At 40.2% G+C, this 14,747-nt stretch overlaps 1 protein-coding gene across 1 annotated transcript in view; it reads left to right on the top strand.

Annotated features, from left to right (window-relative positions):
• The window catches only part of LOC141111717 (uncharacterized), a 491,097-nt gene that overhangs the window by 141,416 nt on the left and 334,934 nt on the right, over window positions 1–14,747 (top strand). The window contains 6 exon segments of the mRNA XM_073603861.1: window positions 931–1,041; window positions 3,967–4,146; window positions 8,365–8,604; window positions 9,270–9,426; window positions 12,216–12,347; window positions 13,906–14,053. Coding sequence (XP_073459962.1) covers window positions 931–1,041; window positions 3,967–4,146; window positions 8,365–8,604; window positions 9,270–9,426; window positions 12,216–12,347; window positions 13,906–14,053 — 968 coding nt within the window.

The raw sequence follows: 14,747 nt of genomic DNA, 5'->3' as shown, positions 1-14,747 counted from the left end.
GACGGCCGCACACCAAAACTCACGGACCGGGCAAGGAGGGCATTAATCAGAGAGGCAGCACAGAGACCTAAAGTAACCCTGGAGGAGCTGCAGAGTTCCACAGAAGAGACTGGAGTATCTGTACATAGGACGACAATAAGCCATACACTCCATAGAGTTGGGCTTTATGGCAGAGTGGCCAGAAGAAAGCCATTACTTTCAGCAAAAAACAAAATTTTGAGTTTGCGAAAAAGCATGTGGGAGACTCCCAAAATGTACGGAGGAAGATGTTCTGGTCTGATGAGACTAAAATTTAACTTTTTGGCCATCAAAGAAAATGCTATGTCTGGCGCAAACCCAACACATCACATCTCCCAAAGAACACCATCCCCACAGTGAAACACGGTGGTGACAGCATCATGCTGTGTGGATGTTTTTCAGCAGTTGGGACTGGGAAACTGGAAAATTTGTTGAATGAATCTCAATGCTGATGAATGTGCTGTAGTGAAAGAAGTGATGAATGCACAGGTGATACTACTGCTGGCACAGTCAGAGTGGCTTCAAAGACCATTAATTTGTGCAGAATGTCCAACTCACAGAACTAATACTTTCCAGGTGGGACACAACTATCAAACAAGCAGGGAGTTAGAGGGAGCATAGTTGAAAATGTTACAAATGTACCTATTGTTCTTGCTTACATCAAAATCAATGTACAGTAAGTTAAATTTAAAGAACATTTGTTATTGAGGCACACATCACTGTAATTTCTCCAGATTACCAATCTACCAATCTTACTCTCTCTTACTAACTCTCCTCATCATACCAGTTTCCCTATTTTTTAAGCTTGTATATATCCAGGGTGATTAATCACTTATAATATACCATACTCTATATGATGTAGTGCAATAGGAAAGAGATTACTGGTTCTAACATTTAAAAATATATTTTTAGGATTATTGCGGTCCTAACCATTCTGCTGGCAACTTCAGCATCATCACAGAGAACATCCCATGTGGCACTACAGGAGTTACATGTTCCAAATCCATCAAGGTTTTTCTTGGGGTGAGTATATTGGTAGTCCTGGTTTTGGAAGTTTTTTTGCAAAAATATGAGCAGGGAAAGACTCATGACTAATGCAAAGCTGAATTCCAGGCAGATATAAAAAGACAAAATTCAGCTAAGTATTCATTTACTGCATCCTAAATCTATTGTTTTTAATGTAACCACTGTAAATACCGAATTTGACTGAGTAGCAGCCTCATATATTTCCTGTACAGCAAGGTGGGAGAAGTAGTTCAGTCACAGGATGAGGATAGGGATAAGACCAGTGAGGGTTACTCAACTGTACCAGCAAAAAAAAAAAAGGGTCATCTCTCCAACCATCCAGGGCTACAGTGTAGGGACGAGCTGTGTTAACATTTGAACAGCCCTATTATGCATTTCATCTGTGTTTATAGCTATTAGCCTGCAGTTCAATGTTAATAGCAATTTTTCTCAAACATAAATGCATATCCTTGCTCTCACTTCTGAAAAACTGTAAGTACCTATTCTCTTAAGAAAACTATCAGATAAGGTGCCGCTTTGGTTTAATTAAAGAAAAACCTAAAGTAGATTTAAACCCTAACTTGATGATATTTAGTTTGCTAAAGCACTTCATACCATGAACAATTGCCATTTTTTTAAATCTGTCAGTCCAGCTGGTTTTCAGTAGCCTCTTTTAGCCAGTTCCTATCTACACAAAATTACTCCAGCATTAGCTGCACATCTAGGATAAATGCACATAAAGTCGCTAAACATTAAATAGCAGATCTGACAAGTGGATAAACGTGAAGGTAAAGTTCATGGCTAGCTTCATAAGTGAATAAAGAAGTGGAGATGGTCAGATAGTGCACCAATCACCGTATTCAAACCCGTGCTCCACACGCCCCTCTGGGGTTCAAACTCACCACAAAGTTCACTTATGAAGCTAGCCATGAACTTTACCTTCACGTTTATCCACTTGTCAGATCTGCGATTTAATGTTTAGCAACTTTATGTGCATTTATCCTATATGTAATTGTGTCAATTCTCAGCACTTGTCAGATCTGCGATTCAATGTTTAGCGACTTTATGTACATTTACCCTATATGCAATTGTGTCAATTCTCAGCAATTTGACAGGAGCACCGCTTTGATATTATGTGTCTTTTCACATTTGTTTGTTTAATGTGACAGACTGTTGTATCTCATATTCATTAATTTATTTTTTAGTTTAAGTGGCAGCCAGATTTTATATTTCTCTCTTATTGTGATTAATCACAGTGCCAGCATGTGTTAATCTGTTTGGAAACTCATTGCCCTGGGTTGGAAGGAGATAAGTGAGCCTAGTTTTATTTCTTTCCTCTTTTTTTTCATTAGCTGCACATCGTTGCTGTGTGCCAGCTTCTTGATTGTGACAGAATTGGGCTATGCAAATGCAGTGTGTGTAGGCATGGCTACTCATAAGGGTTGATATATAGGACAGAGTAGATAATGCTGTCTGCCCTCTGTTATACTTTGCTAGTATCTGCACACCACAGCCCATTCTTTAAATGCAAACTGCAGTGTGCAGCCTGCATGTCCTATTGAGTTCTTTTGCCCAATATAGCATAGAAAGCTCTGTAATTGTAGAATAGCCAGTCTTTTGACTTTGACAGGCCCTGTGATCAGGCTCTCCTCCCCATTATATTGCCATTTGGTTTTACTGGGCTCTGCTTCCACCCTTGTAAAGCACCAGCTGCATTGTAATGTTGCGTACACGCGATCGCACATTCCGACAAAAAAATACATGTTTTTTTTCCTTCAGATGTTGGCTCAAACTTGTTTTGCATACACACGGTCACACAAATCTTGTCGGAAATTCCGATCGCCAGGAACGCGGTGACGTACAAAACGGAATTGTGTACACACGATCGGAATTTCCAACAACGGATTTTGTTGTTGTAAAATTTGAGCTCCAGATCTCAAATTTTGTTTGTCGGAAATTTCGACGAAAAATGTCCGATGAAGCCTACATACGGTCGGAATTTCCGACAACAGGCTCCCATCGAACATTTCCCATTGGAAAATCTGACCGTGTGTCTCTTTAGCAGTACAGCCATACTGTTGTTTTTTCAAATGTAAACCATATTCCCAACCAGGGTAGTAACAGGTTGTCAATATAGGAGGCCAGCTGAAAGACAGTTGTAACTCTATAACAAGAAGTACCTGAACAAGGACCTGCATGACAGGATCACTGGTATTATTTTAATTAAAGCCGCATATTTAAAAAAAGAAATAAAAATAATGTGTGGAATTATAATAAGATCTTAAAGCAACCCTGTTGCCATGAAAAAATAAAATAAAACAAAGACATCCTGTAAAGGGTGCTCCCTGGAGGAGCTCTGGATACCGCTTTTATCTGACACTTTCAGGTTTTGTTCAATAACATGTCCCCGGATAGGCTCCGTTGTTCCTCCCACTGGCTGCTACGTCACTACCCTACCCAGAGGGAGACGTGCTTTTAGAGACACCCATTGTCCACAGCTCTTCAAGAAATCAAAGATACCTCCCACTGGAACGGTTATATACGATTTTAGTGATTTGGTTTAGTAATACTTTAACTGCAAAGTTTTTTCAGATCTGGTGATATGATCTGTTTTTTACCGAGTTCACCCCTGTCTGGGTTGCAGAGGATTTCCAGTTAGTGTAAATAAGACCAAAACTATTTAAAAGGCAACAGCAAAAACAGCAATTGGAGACGTTTGTTGGTGACCTAAAGTGTGGTGATAGCTATACTTTTAAATTTGTTGTATGTATAACTGTGAATTGCTTTTTGGGGTGTCAAAAAAAAAAAAAAAACAGCATAAAAATTGGATGTTAGAAAAATCTCACACCAATAGTATTAATTTGTATTAAACGCAAACAGACTTGTTTGAATTAAGATATATACTTAAATAAAATAAATGAAATTGTTTTTGGCTTATCTCAGGATAAAGTATTAAAATTATCAGATAGACACTTAGTGGAAACTGAAGGCCAAGGTGAAAAACACGTGCGGTACCTGACCCGTGAAGTTGGTATTTACCTGGTCATTGAGGCAAACAATGGTATTCTTTTGATCTGGGACAGAAAAACCACCATATTCATCAAGGTGTCACCTGCATACGAGGTAAGATTTTATTCGGTATTAAATGTTAAAATTATTGCAAAGGATACTTTTTAAATAACAAACATTTTATATTTACCTGCACTGTGCAATGGTTTTGCACAGAGGAGCCCCAAACCTCTTCTTCTTCGGTTCCCCGCTGGCACTACTGGGAATGCTAACTGTCACATTTGCTTGTGCTGTCAACCAAACTGTCAAAAGATCAAATATCATAACTGTTCACATGTGCAGCACCATGACAGTTGCAGATCAAGCAGAGGTTAAGATGGCAGCCTCATTGGCTGAAAAGGATAGGTGGGTTTAGTTCTGCTTTAAAATATATGCAAACCCTAAGGCCTCGTTCACATCAAGGCACAGAGAGGTCAGTTTTTATGCACATGTTCTGCAAGGGCACAAAGAAAGCAATGGTTCTCTATGTGTCCTGTTCACACCACAATACTGGTATCACGTGCAGATTTTTTCTGTGCAGGAATCTACAAGGTGTATGCAGTTTTCTGCATGGGAAAAAACCAGACATGACATCAACATTGGTGTAAACAGAGCACACATGAAAACTGATATCTACGCGCATAAAAACTCACTGAAATGCGCATCAAATCTGATGTAAACTGATGTGAAACTGATATAAACTTATGTCTTTGCAAGTGAAAATGACAGCTGATCACATGATGTAAACAAAAGCTCGGTAATTGTTCTTTTTTTCTCCTCACGCTGACAGCTTATATGAAAGGGACATTGGTCCCAAAGAGGAAGGAGGCAATTCTGCCTCATCTGTGCCAACCAGTACCCCCTGCCAGTGCCACCTGCCAGTGCCCACAGTGCTCACCAGTGCCACCTATCAATGCCCATGAGTGCCACCTATCAATGCCCACAAGTGCCACCTATCAATGCCCACCAGTGGTGCCAATCAGTGCCACCTAGCAGTGCTGCCTATCAGTGTGACCAACCAGTGCCGATCAGGGCCCATTATTGCCACCCATCAGTGCCCATCACTGCCACCCATCAGTGCCCTTCACTGCCACCTATCGCTGCCCATCAGTGCCGCCTCATCAGCGTACATCAATGAAGGAGAAAAATTACCTATTTGCAAAATTTTATAACAAAATATAAAAATTTTTTTTTTTTTTTTAATTCAGACTTTTTAAATTTTTTTAACAAAAAATAAAAACCGCAGAGGTGATCAAATACCACCAAAAGAAAGCTCTATTTGTGGGGGAAAAAAGATTAAAAATGTAATTTGGGTACAGTGTTGTATAACCTCGCAATTGTCATTCAAAGAGTGACAGCGCTAAAAGCTGAAAATTGGTCTGGACAGGAGGGGGGTTTAAGTGCCCAGTAAGCAAGTGGTTAATGAATGATGTTCATTTGCACTATGTGTCATCAACAACTGCCATTTTTAACTGCTTCCCGCATGACTTATAGTCAAATGACAGCCATGAGCTTATCCATCCTGGGTGGGTGTTATATGATGTACTGCAAAGTGTATAAAATATATTAGTGAATTGGTATACATACTGTACCCCCTTGCAGACTGACCATTGTACATATATGGCCGGTTGGCTCCCCTGTTGTTTCTGGCGGACATATCGGTACATCATCCAGGAACTGCCATTTCTGTGTCGCACCTGCATGTGCACAGTCCTGTGATTGCACTGTGATTGGACACAGCTGACCACAGGCAAAAGACACACAGTCAATGGACACATGCAATTTAATGGCACTGCAACCCAATCATGCAATCAGGGCCAGCAAGGGCTCTCTGTTTCAACTCACTATCCTGCACATTTGTGCATTCGCCACTTCACATCTCCATCCCCCCACTGTATATGCTGTATATGACCTATACATTAAACCCTTCGCCTCCTGATACTTCTGTGTATGACCTGAACATTAAATATAACACTTGCACCCTTACCAAGCTCCATTTGTAATCCCTCAATATCATCATATTTTGTCAGCTCCAAAAAATTATGACAAAGAATCAGATTACCTCAAGTTATCTATTTTCCAAAAAGTACCCATTTCAGGGTTTTCCTATTCTCCTGACATTTTTATTTACTATGTTTTAAAACAGGAAGAAAAGGAAATGTTTTATGTAGTAAAAAAGTGGAATAATAAGTACCACCTATATACAGTTCCATACATTTCACAAAGTAATGCAAATTTAATTTGGGTACAGAGTTGCATGACGGAGTAATTTTCATTAAAAGTATCACAGAGCTGAAAACTGGTTTTCATTCCCCAAAACATCACCAGTAACGGGACATAACATACCTTTACTCCATTCTTCCACTATTCAAGTGTTTATATTTCTAAAGTGCCACATTTTTAAGCATAATGTACAGTGGGGACAGAAAGTATTCAGACCCCCTTAAATGTTTCACTCTTTGTTATATTGCAGCCATTTGCTAAAATCATTTAAGTTATTTTTTTTCCTCATTAATGTACACACAGCACCCCATATTGACAGAAAAACACAGAATTGTTGACATATCTGCAGATTTATTAAAAAAGAAAAACTGAAATATCACATGGTCCTAAGTATTCAGACCCTTTGCTGTGACACTCATATATTTAACTCAGGTGCTGTCTATTTCTTCCGATCATCCTTGAGATGGTTCTACACCTTCATTTGAGTCCAGCTGTGTTTGATTATACTGATTGGACTTGATTAGGAAAGCCACACACCTGTCTATGTAAGACCTTACAGCTCACAGTGCATGTCAGAGCAAATGAGAATCATGAGGTCAAAGGAACTGCCTGAAGAGCTCAGAGACAGAATTGTGGCAAGGCACAGATCTGGCCAAGGTTACAAAAACATTTCTGCTGCACTTAAGGTTCCTAAGAGCACAGTGGCCTCCATAATCCTTAAATGGAAGACGTTTGGGACGACTGGAACCCTTCCTAGAGCTGGCCGTCCGGCCAAACTGAGCTATCGGGGGAGAAGAGCCTTGGTAAGAGAGGTAAAGAAGAACCCAAAGATCACTGTGGCTGAGCTCCAGAGATGCAGTTGGGAGATGGGAGAAAGTTGTAGAAAGTCAACTATCACTGCAGCCCTCTACCAGTCGGGGCTTTATGTCAGAGTGGCCCAACGGAAGCCTCTCCTCAGTGCTAGACACATGAAAGCCCGCATGGAGTTTGCTAAAAAAACACCTGAAGGACTCCAAGATGGTGAGAAATAAGATTCTTTGGTTTGATGAGACCAAGATAGAACTTTTTGGCCTTAATTCTAAGCGGTATGTGTGGAGAAAACCAGGCACTGCTCATCACCTGTCCAATACAGTCCCAACAGTGAAGTATGGTGGTGGCAGCATCATGCTGTGGGGGTGTTTTTCAGCTGCAGGGACAGGATGACTGGTTGCAATCGAGGGAAAGATGAATGCGGCAAAGTACAGGGATATCCTGGACGAAAACCTTCTCTAGAGTGCTCAGGACCTCAGAGTGGGCCGAAGGTTTACCTTCCAACAACACAATGACCCTAAGCACACAGCTAAAATAACAAAGGAGTGGCTTCACAACAACTCAGTGACTGTTCTTGAATGGCCTAGCCAGAGCCCTGACTTAAACCCAATTGAGCATCTCTGGAGAGACCTAAAAATGGCTGTCCACCAATGTTTACCATGCAACCTGACAGAACTGGAGAGGATCTACAAGGAGGAATGGCAGAGGATCCCCAAATCCAGGTGTGAAAAACTTGTTGCATCTTTCCCAAAAAGACTCATGGCTGTATTAGATCAAAAGGGTGCTTCTACTAAATACTGAGCAAAGGGTCTGAATACTTAGGACCATGTGATATTTCTGTTTTTCTTTTTTAATAAATCTGCAAAAATGTCAACAATTCTGTGTTTTTCTGTCAATATGGGGTGCTGTGTGTACATTAATGAGGAAAAAAAATGAACTTGAACTTAAATGATTTTAGCAAATGGCTGCAATATAACAAAGAGTGAAAAATTTAAGGGGGTCTGAATACTTTCTGTCCCCACTGAAAGTGAAGGAAAATAATGGTGATGCTGTATCAGTGACTTTATCAATATTAAATACATTTTGTGTTACAGGGATTTTGTAATTTTTTGAGCCTAGATTTGTAACAAATGTACTATTACATGTCAATCAATAAAGCCATCAATAAAGAACCAACTGAGTTTCTGACATTGTGGATTTTACATTTAAACACAGCACATAACATTTTTTCATAATAAATACATTTATTTTTTTCCACAGGGTAAATTGTGTGGCTTGTGTGGAAACTTTGATGACAATTCACAAAATGACTTTACAACCAGCCACTTGTTACAAGTCAATGATGTGCTGGAATTTGGAAACAGCTGGAAAATTGACTCTACCTGTCCTGATGCAACAGAGGTGATCAACCCCTGCAGTAAGACCCCACATCGCAAGGCCTGGGCTGAGAAGCAGTGTGGACTAATCAAAAGTGATGTCTTCAAAATCTGTCACAGCAAGGTAAGAAGATGAGTATGATTACAGAAAATAATACCAGGAAAATTGAGAACTTGTAATACCAATTATTAGAGTTCAACTGCAGGCATTTTTTTTTTTAGTTTTGGCTAGAGTAAGGAATGGTAAGAAGCTATCTCATGTTTTATTGATGTCTGAGGACTCCTTCTCTCACTTCCTGTCTCAGTTGCAGTGTTGTCACTGGGACAGAGGGTTAGGGTAAATCTTAAACAGAGACACAGAGAGCAATAAAACAATAATGGGATTTCTAGTTTTTCTCCATTATACTGAAAAGTAGAGTGCTTTTATTGCAATGTGTGTCTTTTTTAAATCCCCCTTAATTTCTGCCCTAGAGTCACTTTGGGGGAGACTTGCTAAAAATGGGGCACACATTGGTTACTATACACAGATGCACCAGATTCTGTGTGCACATACATTAGTAAATCTCCTCCTTGGGAAAATCAGCTTAATGGGACAACAGAAAGCATTAAAACTGGCAAAGGTTTTAACCCTTCCCCACTCTATCCAAAAGTGAAGACACATTTTTGCTGGAGATGTTTTTAATTGCAATAAATAATAATACTAAAGTTTAGAGCATGCTTTAGGTTGAAATTAGGATGTTAAATGCTATACACATTAAAGTCATCTGACAATTGTTAATGTTGTGATAGGTGGATCCAAAACCATTCTACGAGGCCTGTGTGACTGACGCTTGCTCCTGTGACAGCGGTGGAGACTGTGAATGTTTCTGCTCTGCAGTAGCTGCCTATGGTCAGGAATGCACCAAAGCTGAAGCCTGTGTCCATTGGAGAACAGAAGACATATGCTGTGAGTAAAGTATTACAGAGATCAGGGGCGGAACATTAACTTTCAACCTCCTTTCCCTCTTTGGAGAGATGTTATAACATCTATAAGGTTTTTATTGCTATCTCTGTGCCAGTTAGGGAGATTTTCTCTAATTTCTTGAACTGGTAAACACACCGGAAGTGAGTGAAATTAAATGGGGCACAGACGGTAATATTAACCTATAGTTCTTCTAACCCTTCCCCAGCCTGCTGAGAACAGTCGCCATAATTGTGCTATGTATTTCTGTTGGAGCGATTCGCCTTTCTTGCTGTCTTGGCAACTACATTGAAATTTTCCCCATGAGGTTACAGTCAACAATAAAAACCTCACAGAGGTTCTAACTTTTCAATTTTCTACTCAAAACTAAAAAAAAGTTTTGTCACAATTTGGATTTATTGTAAATTTCAGGAGGCAAGGTGACCTCAAATTAACATACAAAACATAGCATTGTCGAAATGAAGGGGGTGACTTAATAATAATAACCATAATAATAGTAGTAGTTGTAGTAATAATAATAATAATATGCTCAGAAATTCTTTTAATTATTATTTTTAGTAACATTTTATGTAAAGCAGAGATTATATTGCTACTTGATTAGAAGCCTTATTGCCGGTCCTCAAAGAGTTCATAAGGCAGAAGGTGTTACATGGGCTTCCTGGTTATGTGTTTACTGTGATTGGCTGTCACAGTAATCACATGATTGGAAAACTGTCCTACTGGCTCCTGATCTTTGCTATGTGACCAGAAACTGTTGGTGACAGCACAGTCATAGTGCTAGGAGAACACAATTGTTCCTGTTCCCTGCACAAAACAGGCATGCATACTGTATATGTGGCAGCATGGAATAATGCTTTGTTTCAGGCTTTCACATATATGAATATGGCTGATGCTAATGAGTTAACAATCAGAGACTACTACAAATGAAAATACAACTGTACGTTCATGAAATTGTAGATTTGATCAATTATTTGAAATTAAATTTAAATTTTCATCATCTCCACCAAAACAAATGCTAGCCTTAAAGTGATTGTAAATGCTCATTTAAAAAAAATAAAAAATAACAAACATGTCATACTTACCTCCTCTGTGCAGTTGGTTTTGCACAGAGCAGCCTGGACCCTCCTCTTCTCGGGTCCCTCTTTGCTGCTCCTAGTCCCTCCCTCCTTTGAGTGCCCCCCAACCAGCAGCTTGCTACAGGGGTCACCCAAGCCGAGTCAGAGCTCCATGTATCCATTCAGACACGGAGCCCGCCGACCTGGCCCCACCCCCTCTATCCCCTGATTAGCTGACGGCCGCAGGAGCCAATAGCGCTGCTGCTCTGTCTCAGCCAATCAGGAGGAGTGTACTAGATGGCTGAGGGGATCGTGGACATCGCTGGAAAGAGAAGGAGCTCAGGTAGGTAATTGGGGGGTGCTTGGGGTCTGCTACACACAGAAGGTTTTTTCTGGGGAAAGATTGCGACTATATGGTTGGGATCTACCCAGAAGCCTGGACTGGCACCTGGCTCAGTCTCTCAATGAGCTGCTGAGAGTTTGAGCCAGTTGCTCCTGCCTGTCCACAGCCCATGAGCTCAGGGGGAGGGGTTGGGTTCACAGAGCAGACAGTGTTAACTGACAGTCACCTGAGAACTGAGCAATCAGCGGTGTTTGATTGAAATATATATATATATATATATATATATATATATATATATATATAATTCAATTTTAAAGATATGTAAAAAAACTTGGAGGCCAATAGCCTGGCCACAAGTTGACTTTAAGACACCAGCCTGTTAAAGGACTAGGCTCACTCACTGCCCGTGCTGCTGAATGCTGCTTCATTGGTGAGAAATCCCTCACTGAAATTTGTGCAGAAACTGACACTTCCAGAACTGTGAGTCTTTTGTGTCTCCCCACTGAGCTCAATGGTTCCTTTTACTTACCCCTACATAAATATTGTGACCTGTATTCATGTGAAGGTCAGTGGAAAACCATTAAACACAAAAGGGAACACAGGGAATCAACACTCCTGGAAGTGTTGGCTTCTGCACAGACATCAGTGGAGGATTTCTCATTAATGAAGCAGCAACCAGCAGCACATGTAGTGGGAGAGGTATATATTTAAAATTTTCTTTCCAAGCTTAGCATTTGTTCACACTACAACTTAAAGAGGAACTTCAGTCACTAAAAAAAAAAAAAAAATTAGCAGCTACAAATACTGTAGTTGCTGACTTTTAATAAAAGGACACTTGCCTGTCCAGGGATCCAGCACTGCCCTCACCCAGCCAGTTCTTCACTGGTCTTCGAGTCCTTAGTGTCAGCATGTTTACCGTGGTAAGCCGGTTTTTGTGGCTGCACAGTCATTCTGCGGTTTGTGAGTGGACATGCAGCCCCCTGGGACCGGTGATGTGTCTGGATTGGGGGGGTGTCTGGATAAGGAAAAGCATAACTTCTCATTTAGAGTAAAGTTTGTATGACTTGAAAGACCATCCATGCTCTGCAAACTATAGTTATTATAGTATATATTTACAAATACTGTGGTATCTTTTGAAAGTGGGACTTTTGAAACTGATATCATTGAAACATACTGCAGAATTTGATTTATCCCTCCTACAAGATCTTTAACTGCCAGTAATTTGAAATCCTAAAGCCTTAATGGATGTTTGATACTATTAAACAACATACACAATACAAACTCAAATACTAATATCAAAACTGTATATCATTATAAACTATTATAAACTATTATAACTGCGTTTCACCCATATAATGTAATTGTTTTCCCTTTAGTCATATTTTGTGACCAATACAACCCTGAAGATGAATGTCAGTGGCATTATCACCCTTGTGGCTACCACAACATAAAGACCTGTCGTTCCATCAACAATGTCTATACTAATGTCACCGTTACCTACCTGGAAGGTGAGTCTCTCAGAACTATCATATTATATAGCAATTTCCATGACATATTTACCAAGGCTATAGTAGAGGAGCTTAAAGTTGAACTCTATACAGATAAAAAAAATACACAATGTCAGGTTATTACATAGTTAAATATACTTTTACATGCTCGCTGTGTAAATACAGAAATTTTGGTTTTCACAATATTAATGTTGTATTTAACAAGACATAAATAACAGATTACCAACATTTTTTTAAAGAGTTTTTGCAACTATGTTTCAAAATGTTTCTGCTTACAAGATTTGGACAAAACATTGAGGAAAACTTGTAATGACAATGTAAGGAGACTGCCATTGCTGGTTTATCCTAAAAAATACTAGTTCCCTGGCTGTCATGGTTTATAAATGGCTTTATAAATCACTGCCTCCAAATATGCAGATTAAGAGTTGCTTGACCCAGTGTTTTAAACTATTAAAGCCCAAGATCCGGGCAACTAGCCTTTTCAAATAAAGTCAGCACTGATATCTCTTGAATAAAGGTTTCCTTTAATGGAGTCTATATTCTGCTCCTTACAAAAATGAATCACTATCTCTGAGTTACACATTTTTAAAGTGACCAATGCATCAGTTTTTGCTAGGGAGCTGTGATGTGGGAATATAAGCAATGAAGATTTTACAGTAGCCTCTGTGCACTGTTAGATAGAATAGCAAGAGGAACAGCATGGGTCACTCTAAATTGTAATTGGTTATTTTCTGAGACTTAAAATAGAAGTAATGTTTTTTTTTTTCCATATTCATACTTACCTAGGTGGATGCAGCATCAATGCAATGCTGCATCTGTCCCCCGGCGCCTCTACACTGAGCAATCGAACACTGCCAATTGCTCCGTTCTGACAGCTCTCTGCTCTGCCCCCTCCTCACTCACTGGAGCACTGGGCCGTTGAGGGGGTGGGGGCGACTGGCTCAGCCTCTCAGTGGCTTGCTGAGAGGCTAAGTCGCGTGTCGGCCCAGGCACCTGGCGGATCTCGACTTCCATTGTTGGAAAGTCGCAGCGACTGGACCGACTTCTGTGACATCAGCAGAGAACGGACATCAGTCCGCTCTCTGTTGAAAATGGGTCACAGGAGCGCAAAACAAATTCCACTCCTGTGATCCACAGGAGAAGTAGAGCTAAATGAGCTTTGGCTGTACTTCTCCTTTAAGCCTGATGCACACCAATACCTGCTGGGTTGAATGAAAAAAAAACCTGACAGCTCTAGTTGGAGCTGCTGTACTAATGATCTGACGTTAGTACAGCGATCTCCCCCACTGAGCTGTTGGATGCGGATGCCCCCGCGCCAGAACACTCTGGTCAGTGCTCTCTGCCATTGCCTAAGAGCACTGATTGGGAGCCGGTCAGCTGCTGGTTTTCCCAGCATGCTCATCCGACAGAAGCTGGCCAAACTGCTCACATATACACGGGCTGAACGTCAGCCAGTTTTTATTGAACCGGCCAATGTCTAATGACATTCAGTCAATGTGAGCTAGGCAGTAACCAACATGTTACATATAACTAATATGATATTTTTACATTTTTTTAGGCTGCTATCCAACATGCCCTGAAGACAAACCTATTTTTGATGAGTCAAAGAGGATTTGCGTGCCGCCAGAACATTGTGGTTGTTACATTAACAATACCCACTATGAGAATGGGGATAAAGTGCCCAGTGATAAGAATTGTCACTCTTGGTAAGATGCAGTGTTAATTTTGACATCACATTTCAATTCAATTTTAGTCATAGTCCTTTAGAAATCATCAGAATTGTTTTAGTTGTATTTAAGTGGACTAAAGGAAATAAAACAATAGGTCAAAGAGTAGCCTTTAAGTTGTCATAGATAGAAAGTTATAGGCATGAGCCAATCCATCCCCCAAGAGATCTTTGTTGAAAAATCTTTACTTAGATTTGCGTGCTTAGATCACCTGAACATACATGTTTATGATTGTGGGGATGTTCAGGTTGCAGATATATCCAGCACCAGTCTATCTTCAGAAAGTTATATTTTGTTTTGCTAAAGAAAAAATACAACACACATGTTCACGTCACCCTGAAAAACAATTGGTTAGGGGCAGCTATGTTTTTTTTTTTTAATGCTGGGGCACAGCAGCACATCAGATTAACCAATACTAATCTGATGGCTATCTTTAGCGTTCCTACACACAATACTGATATCTGAACATCAGTATTCCTGGCTGAACATTGCTGCACTCATTTTGCGAGTATTTATGCTTATCTGCACGTGGTGGATGACCGAAGAATTCTTTCCCTGGTGAAGAAAACACTCTTCACAACAGTTGGCCAGATCAAGAACACTCTCCAGGAGGTAGGTGTATGTGTGTCAAAGTCAACAATCAAGAGAAGAATTCACCAGAGTGAATACAGAG

Source organism: Aquarana catesbeiana, linkage group LG11 (genome assembly GCF_042186555.1).
Source record: "Aquarana catesbeiana isolate 2022-GZ linkage group LG11, ASM4218655v1, whole genome shotgun sequence".
In the NCBI taxonomy this organism is placed as follows: domain Eukaryota; kingdom Metazoa; phylum Chordata; class Amphibia; order Anura; family Ranidae; genus Aquarana; species Aquarana catesbeiana.
This window is presented reverse-complemented; position numbering and strand designations above follow the sequence as displayed.